The sequence below is a fragment of the Lipotes vexillifer genome, unplaced genomic scaffold, assembly GCF_000442215.2.
Source record: "Lipotes vexillifer unplaced genomic scaffold, Lipotes_vexillifer_v1.1 scaffold575, whole genome shotgun sequence".
NCBI classification, from domain to species: domain Eukaryota; kingdom Metazoa; phylum Chordata; class Mammalia; order Artiodactyla; family Lipotidae; genus Lipotes; species Lipotes vexillifer.
The window spans coordinates 2,233,301-2,242,511 of record NW_006780198.1 but is presented as its reverse complement, the minus strand read 5'-3'; the positions used below and the strand labels follow the sequence as shown (position 1 = coordinate 2,242,511).

Here is a 9,211-nt window from a genome sequence, read left to right as displayed (position 1 = left end):
AACTCTGCGTTTGAGAGGCTTATGTCCAATAGGCCAGGCCTCATCAGCAGATGAATGAATAGAGGGATCATGAAAACAGATAAGATTGCCTGGGGAGGGTAAGTAGAATGGAAACAGAAGTCCCTAAGGAACCCTGACATGTAAGGGAGAAGCAGAGAAAGAGGAGCCGCTTTATGGTAGATTTTCCTTTGAAAATGGCACCGAAAGTTCATACGTATTTCATTATATCATGCTCCCGAACAAAAGGCACGATTCTACAGTTAGTACTTTCCCAGGGACACAATCGCATGTGAGACAAGAAAAGCAGTGACTGTCTGAGGCAATGGAAAAACGTCAACCTGCTTATCGCAGGATTCTATTGAAAACTGGCATTTTATTGTGAACATAAGCAAGTCTCCTTCCACCCATATTATATTGTTCCCTAGGGCTTGCAGAGTAATTACGAGTGGAAGTACATCCAAGGGGAAAGATACGCAGAATGAAAACAAGAGGCGTCCCTCTCCCACCCAAGTCATCTTCCCACGCCCCACGTGGGCAGCGACCTGGTCCAGCACGTACCGGCCGGCTCTATACAAGTCACTTCTGAAAGACCATATATTTAAGAAACTCAAAAGCCAAATTCTGAATGTTTTAGGAATCAGAAGCAAGCCAGTTTCCCACTCATCTCCTCTACTGAAAAGCACTTTTCACATGGGGAGTGGTATGCAAGGAACTCAGAGTCCTCAGGGAGGGGACTGGTGAGAGCAAGAGAGGAAGGGGACTTGGGGTCTGTAAGGGAGGGGGGGTTGAGCAGCAAGGAGCGCCGTTACTTAGGACTCGGGCCAGGCTCAGCTGTTCCCCTACAAGCAACACAAGCACTGAGTTATGTTTATAAACACTTTATTCAGTTTGTTATAGTGGGCGACTTCCCAGCTAAATGCACAGATACAGGCGAAGTATTCCTGGATTAACGCAGCAGCCAGTGGGTTACATGGGACTGAGCATCGAGGCCAAGGAGAGAGCACCGAGGAGTCAGAGTTGGACCCGGCCGGAGACCTGAGCCGAGGGTGGGCCAACGTCCCAACACTGACAGCTGCTCCCTTCTTCCCAGGTGGGCACACTGCAAGGCATATTTTCAACTTCACACCATTTCACTTATGTCAGGGGAACAGATATTACAGAAATGGAACCTGGGTCCTGGTGCACCTTAACTGTTGCTTTGTAAGTCACAAACTAGTGTGTGAACAAGAATTTTAGAATATTCTGCTAACGGTGAGCCACAGGGTGGTAAGACTCCTTTCCCCCTCAGTGCCTCGTCTGTTTTCATTCCTACCTGAATTCCTGTCCTTAAGCCACACACCCTGATGTCCAAAGTCTCACGTACACAACAAAAGCCTCTCAGATGACAACAGCTATTCCCAAAGCAGCATCTTATGCAGACAGTCTGTGACATCAAAGAAAGAAAGTGTCTCTGGTTAGCTATCCTCTGTAAAAACTCATCCCCCCTGACCAATGCCTAATCGAGAGCATAATTTAGAAGGCAGATTTAGGAAGTGGACTATGGATCAAAATAGGAAACAAACCCCAAAAAGCTATCGTCCGTGGGGACTGGACCAGAAAATGACCAGTTCACAGATGGTCTCACTTGAAGACTACAGAACTGTTGGTCACATAATTATTAGAAACATATTGGAGTCTACAGCTGATAATCTGCAAACGGCTGGGTAAAACTCTGTCTACAGGAATGAGATGGTCAGTCAAGCTCAAACCTTCTCTAACCCCCAGGAAAAATGCTGGATCGGAAGGAGAGTCGCAAGACCTACAGCCTTTCAAGGGCAAGAAAGGCCTGCCAGGATGTCAGAGGTTCACACACAATATTACAATTTTAATTCTGAAGGGCACCTTGAGTCCCACTGGTCACTTTTCTGAACTTATCTACCAGGAACAGACTTGACATCTGACTGGGATTTAACTTTTTGGCAAAACAGAAACTTTGGTCACAGCCACAGTTCTATAAAAATGTTTTAACGAGGTTATTATTTCTGATTGAAACAATGTTTTTAGCAAGTGATACATAACAGTAACAAGAAAGTAAACATCTTCATGTCTAACGCGGGAGCAAAAGCTCTTTACCGGCATCTTGTTTTAAATACAGCAAGAGTCAGCGGTGTTTATAAACAGTAGAGAGTTCTCTTAAAGGGAATCAGAAAAATAGCAAGATAAGGCACAGCCTGTATTTGTGTTAGGCAGTAGTGTTCTTTCTGGAAGGCACAAATTGGAATCTGACTACCCAAAGGTTTAAAATGAGGGTTATGACTAGGGCAGCTAACTTGGAACAAATTTCCTTAACTGGACTCACTGGCAGTTAATCAGACAACATTACTGCTAGGTTATTACACTCTGCAACTTAAGAAGTCCTCTTCATCAGCCCATATGTAAATTTGAAAAGGCACTGTGCAAAATGGGGGCTGGGCTGACTACACCTCTAGTTTGGAGTGCATATTACAAAACAAAGGCACATTTCCTAGAAAACAAACTTTACAGTCACTAACAGAAAATAATCATTTTAGATATAACAGTAGGTAAGCTTGATAATATAGCAGGTTCCAAATCAAAACTCTTGAAGAGGTTTCTTGAACAGCAGGCTGGAGTTTCACTGGTTCTTCAGGAAGAAACACTCCACACTAATAAGCAGGGGAGATGCAAAAAAGTGGAAAAACGACAGTTTAGTCATTCAGTGCAAATACAGAATAAACATCAAACACTGCAGTCTAAGTGTGAACAGAAATTCAATTTCTGTCCAATTTCCTATTAGTGGCTTTTCTACATTTTTTGGAGGGCTAGAGGAGGCTGTCTAAAAAAGGATCCAAGATATATTTCTTTAAATAGTTCTCACGTACTGGGCTATGAATGGCAATGGGCTGTTCCAATACTGTACACAGTAGCAGTAGTAATGATCATCATAATAATAATGATAGTTGCGTGTATATATATTTCTTTATATAACTATTATTATTACATGCCAGGCACCATCCTAAGCACCTTTTATATATTAACAGCTTTGTCCTCATAACAAACATATGAGGTAGGTACTATTATTATCCCCATTTTATAAATGAGGAAACTGAGGTTCAGAGATATTAAATTACTTGCCCAAGGCCACACAACTGGATGGTGGAGCTAGGGTGGATCACAGGTAGTCCATGCTTTTAATCGCTAGACTACACTATTTCTCATAAAAGGAAACCTCCGATGAAAATATATTCAGAGAGAAAACTTACTTCCACTCATTCAGTGGAAATGAATAAATTTTCTCCAACTTCAAAGGATTACTGTTTATATCGGAAAATCTCAGACTCAGCACCCAAGTACTTAAAACACTTAATAACGAAAACAAAAACCTTTGGGATAAACTAACATCTCCGAGGGAACTTTTATTTGGAGTTCCAGTATATGCAGTCAATTGCGAGCAGAGAAGACTTCTGCAAGGAGTTTGGAGCAGGAGAACTCACCAATGATGATGACGATGATGATGATGACAACGCTGATCCCTATTGCCCACATCTGTAACGACACATACGTCCATTTCACATTCAAAACGAGAGATTAACGTGCTTACTGAAGAGTATCATATAATATCGTTCTAGTCACAGAAGGAGAAATTAAGGTGCACCACCATCTGAAATATTCATAATTTTTAAAGCCTAAACTTAATGTTCTCAATTAGGGCCTGGACGTTACTTATCTGCTTTTTATAACACGTTCAAATGATCTGTGGTCCCTAGATAGGCCTTTGTGTATACCTGTTTCCCACCTAAAGAAGGGCTACTAAGCCTGTCCCATGTGTCAGAAAGTGTCACTTCCAACCCAGGAAGGGATCTGATTGCAGCACGTTTCTTTCGCAGCTGTGTAACCTCTGCTTTGGGCCATGCTCCTTGCGCGGCTGCTTCCTGCTCTTCTGTGGAGCACACTGCGGCTTTCGAGCGGCCCTTCCCTTTGACACTGGAGCCATTCACAGCCACGTGGAAACTGACCACCTGTCCAGCCCTCTCCTGTCAATCTGTGTGCAGGGCTCTGCTGGGGTGGAGGGCTGGAAGGGGCTTAGGTCTACGACTGATTTGGGACGCTCCTGTTCTACATGCTTCTGAAGGTCGGCCCCAGAACATGGAGAATTCCCAGTTGTGGGGACAGGAAGAGGATATGCAGTCAGTGTTTTAGATTCAGAGTCAATCCACACTTCCACACGAGGGAAGGCAAACTCAAGATTCATGAAAGTCCAATATGTGTAGCCTCTGTCTACCCTGAGACTACAGAGGGTGACTTAATGTAAACGCCAGTTAAAAGCGAACTACCTTGCAATTCTTCCACCAGTATTTTCTCTTCAGCTTGGCAGCACTTGTTTCAAATTGGGAGGCTCCTGCCTGCAGTGCGTCTGCACGGTCATCCAACTCAGAGAGCTTCTGATCTCTTTCCAACACCTTATCCACGTTGACCCTCATGATGTCCACCACCTGATGAATATGATCACGCTCAGTTACACGTAAAGGAATGAAGAACAAAACTCCTCAGTGAAATTTACCGGCATTTTTTTTTTCAGGTCAGCACTTTACTACTTTGAGCCAAACTTCCATTCAAAAAAAAGAAAAAAGGGCTCACCCTTTCAAGTTAAAAACATGCAGCAAACTAGGAATAGAAGGGAACTTCCTTAACATAGTAAAGGGCATCTATGGAAAAACCCACAACTAACACCCATGCTCAATGGTGAAAGACAAGGAGGCCCACCTTCACTACTGTTGTTCAACATTGTACTGGAAGTTCTGGCCACAGAAATTAGGTAAGAAAAAGAAATAAAAGCCATCCAAATTAGAAAAGAAGTAAAGTGATCTCTATTTGCAGATGTTTCCATGTAAAGAAAATACCAAAGTATCTATCAAAAAACCCTACTAAAGTTAGTAAACAAACTCACTAAAGTTTTAGGGTACAAGATCAATAGCCATAAATGAGCGTGCTTCCATACACCAGCAATGAAAAGGAGATTAAGAAAACAATTCCATACAATAACACCCAAAAGAATAAAATACCTAGCGATAAATTAAACCAAGGAGGCCAAAGACTTGCACACTGAAAACTGTGAAACACTGCTGAAAGGAATTAGACCTAATGAAATGGTAAAACATCCCATGTTCATAGAATGCAAGACTTAATATTTTTAAGAGGGCAGTACTCCCCCAAGTGATGTACATATGTATAGATTCAACACAATCTCTATCAAAGTTCCAATGGCTTTTTTTTTTTTTTTTTTTGCAGAAAGGGAAAAACCAATCCTCAAATTCATACGGAATTCCAAGGGGCCCTGAATACCCAAAACAGTATTGAAAAAGAAAAACAAAATTGGAGGGGTCACACTTTCCAATTTCAAAACTTGGTGCTGGGACAACTGGACAGCCACTTGATGAAGCTGGACCCTTACCTTACCCCAAATGCAAAAATTAACTCAAAATGGATCAATGATCTGAGTATACAGCTGAAACTATAAGCCTCTTAGAAGAAAACGTAAGAGTAAATCCTTACAACTTTGAATTTGGCCATGGATTTGACACCGAAAGCAAGAGCAACAAGAGAAAAAATAGATAAACTGGACTTCATCGAAATTAAAACCTTTTGTGCATCAAAAGACATTGTTGTCATGGCTGTGAAAAGACAGTCCACAAGATGTAAGAAAATATTTGCAAATCGTGTATCTGACAAAGACTTAATATCCAGAATATATAAAGAATTCTTATCAACCAACACCAGAAACAGACTACCGAATTAAAGAATTGGCAATGGACTTGAATAGACATTTCTACAAAGAATATATACAAATGGCCAACAAGCACATGAAAATATATTCAACGTCATTGGTCATTAGGAAATGCAAATCAAAACCATGATGAGTTACTAACTCATACTCATTAGGATGGCTATAACCAAAAAGATGGAAAATAACGAGTGTTGGTGATGATGTGGAAGAACAGGAACTCTTGGACATGGCTAGTGGGAGTGTAAAACAGTACATCACTGTGGAAAAGTTTGGCAGTTCCTCCAAAAGTTAAACATAGTAGGGCTTCCCTGGGGGCTCAGTGGCTGAGAGTCCGCCTGCCGATGCAGGGGACACGGGTTCGTGCCCCGGTCTGGCAAGATCCCACATGCTGCGGAGAGGCTCGGCCCGTGAGCCATGGCCGCTGAGCCTGCGTGTCCGGAGCCTGTGCTCCACAACGGGAGAGGCCACAACAGTGAGAGGCCCGCGTACAGAAAAAAAAAAAAATCCGCCAACAGATGAATGGATAAACAAATTGAGGTATCCATGTGCAATGGATGATGTACTGATAAACGCTACAACTTTGTAGAACATGTGATGCTAAGTGAAAGAAGCCAGACACAAAAGGCCACGTATTGTATCCCTTTTATATGATATATCCAGAATAGGCAAAACCGTAGCAAAAGAAAGCCAATTAGAGGCTACCATTCGGGAGGAAGGGGGAAGTGATTACTAAATGCATACAGGGTGTTCTTCAGGGATAGAGAAAAAAACAAACTAGACAGAGGGAATGGTTGCATAACATTGTGAATATACCAAATACCCCTGAATTGTACTCTTTAAAATGGTTAATTGTATGTTATGTAAATTTTACCTCAATCTAAAACAAAACAAAACAACTCTCTTTACTAAAGAGAAAGGACCCAATTTGATTTCGTAAATTAACAGAAGTTTCACGTAGGATGGAATTAGAATGGGTTTCTCAGCATGAAAATGTAAAAATTTCAGAATTAAGGTCATAAACAAAACCTTCAGACCAAAATATTACCATATGATTTAACAACAGAATCCAATATTAGTTTAACTCTGCTTTTTAAGGCAGCTAAATGCAGAAAGACCAAGATATCCTTGTTCAGCAGTGATGGCTTTTAGGACTATGGAGATATTAATACTGGCTTGAATTTCTCAAACAATTTTCCATTGTAGGTCTGCATATATAGGGCAGAACAAAAGATGCTCTGAGGGTCTTCTAACTCAAGAATTCCACAGATACAGATCTGCTGGGCTAGAGAAGTTTCCCAGCACCTGCCTTCTGCATGTCAATAGGCAACAATCTACAGAGACTTGCTGGGCTGGGTAACTAGTACGTCACGCTACTGGAAAAAGAATTTTGATGAAAAATCTGGTCAGAAGGATTGGTCCTGGCTTGTGCAATCTATAGGCCTAATCCTTAAAATTCCATTATCTTATTTTATAAAGTGGTTCTTTTTTCGTCTCTAATTTTTTATTTATTGTGGCAAAATATACATTATAAAGTGATTCTTGAAGGAATGTTCTCAGAGAGGAGAGCCTGTACTTTGGGTATGTGATTCGGTCACAGGAAAACAAGCTTGAAACCAGTAGGACGTGACTTCTCAGAAGCTTAGGTAAGGGCTTGCAAAACAGTAGGGGACAAAGTTTTGTTACGTCTATGACAGTCAAAATTTACTTTACATTCACACTTTTACGATCCCTTTTCTAAACAGAGCTATTCCCAGAGTGTTCCCATGTTGGCTTATGGTTCATGTTTTCAGCACTTCCGGGCAATACCTCATCCACTTGATTTTGTGTCTGCTGGAGTCTTCTACTACCGCCAGAGGCAGCGCTTGACCCTGCAGGCGCGCTTGTAGTCCTGAAACATGTAAAGACACAAGCATGAGTAAATTAGGATTCCGAACACACTTCTGTAAGTATGAAGATGTACTGGAGAAGCCTCAGTGTTAGGAATTTCAGAACTAAAGCAGAAAAAGAAAATCCTTCCTGCATCAATGAACAGAGGTTCAAATGACACCTCTTCTAATTCCTCTATAACTTTAAAGATTCACCCACGTGTTCAAAGGGACCAAGGTCTGAAGTGAAGGTTTAACAGGATCTCCTTTGTGTCACTGAAGGACCTGATCCTAAGATAGGTAAACTCTGCTTTCCCATTTTTTTATTACTTGTTTTAAGACCTACACCTACTTAAAGGCACTCAGTACTCTTCTGAGCTTTTCACTGGCAAGAATGGTCTTCATAGTTATGAATTATAGAATGCCCTTTTTCCAGTATGGAGAAATAGATTCAGTTAGAGAAACAGAGTCAGAAACACCAGGATGTGGGGTTGAGGGGGTGTCAGCGGGAAAGGTAAGTTGAAGCAATGCTCCCTCTCTTAAGAGGCACTTCCTTTAAAATCCTCATCGAATTCTTTATTTTTCCCCCGGACAGATCTTTTTTGACCACTCTGGCTTTGAAGTCCTAATTGCTTCCATGACTTGGTTGGCAATGCTTTGGTTTTTCAGATATAGAAATATATAGCCTGGCCTTCTCTAATAGATCACAGACTCCTGTGTCTTAGAGGTCTCTTCCCCGTGTCTTGCATACAACGGCCACTGATTCACTGATTCAACCGACAGTTATTTTATACCTACCATGCGTCAAAGACCAGGGATGCAGCAGATCCCACCCCTGCCCTCAGAGAGTTTATTGTCTGATCGATAATAGCGAAGGGCCACGTACTGGTGCATTTTCTCATTTAATCCTCAAAACTCTTTGAGGGGGACACTACTATTAACCTCATTTCAAAGATGAGTAAAGTAAGGTTTAGAAAGTCCACACCGCTGGCTGCAGTGGAGCCTGTGTTTAGACCAGGTTCTGTATAATTCTACGGATCTAGGTTTTAACCACCGCGATCTACTGGAACAGCAGCCTCAAGCAGGAACACTCCAGAGGGGTGTCCCTAGTTCCTGGAAGGAACCCTGCGAAAGCACCCATTCCTTCCTCCTCTGTAGGTGAGGAATGAGCAGGTTGGAGGGGGGACACAGGGTCCTAGTGAATCTTGACACTTAGCGTTCTCGGAATGTTACCACGGGAAACTCCACGTTTTAAAATAAAGTACAAGAATGCTTCTGCTTAAAAAGAGAGCGGAGGCGCACAGCTCTGCGCCAGACTCCACTCTGACCGCAGGTGCCTTCACACCGGGCCCAGGTCTTTTCCCTTGCAACTTCCGGAGCCCAGCCCAGGCACCAGGCAGCAAGCAGGCTCTGCAGGACGAGGGCAGTGGTCACAGCTCCCCTTAGGGAACTTGGTGGGGGCGGGGGAGGGGAAAAGGGGAAGCGGAGGGGCGTGGGCGGCTCTCCCTACCTCCGGAAAACCCCGGCCGCCCCGCCCTCACCCCTTCCGCGTCTGCCCGCCGGC

The 9,211-nt window shown here is 42.7% G+C and overlaps 1 protein-coding gene across 1 annotated transcript in view; it reads right to left on the bottom strand.

Annotated features, from left to right (window-relative positions):
• Positions 1-865: 865 nt before the first annotated feature.
• The window catches only part of VAMP3 (vesicle associated membrane protein 3), an 8,569-nt gene continuing 223 nt past the window's right edge, over positions 866-9,211 (bottom strand). The window contains exons 2-5 of the mRNA XM_007453305.1: positions 7,589-7,670; positions 4,332-4,490; positions 3,492-3,543; positions 866-2,663 (exon numbers count right to left, since the gene is read on the bottom strand). Of these exons, the coding sequence (XP_007453367.1) occupies positions 2,644-2,663; positions 3,492-3,543; positions 4,332-4,490; positions 7,589-7,670 (313 nt within the window). The 3' untranslated portion in view covers positions 866-2,643. The remainder of the gene's footprint in view (positions 2,664-3,491; positions 3,544-4,331; positions 4,491-7,588; positions 7,671-9,211) is intronic.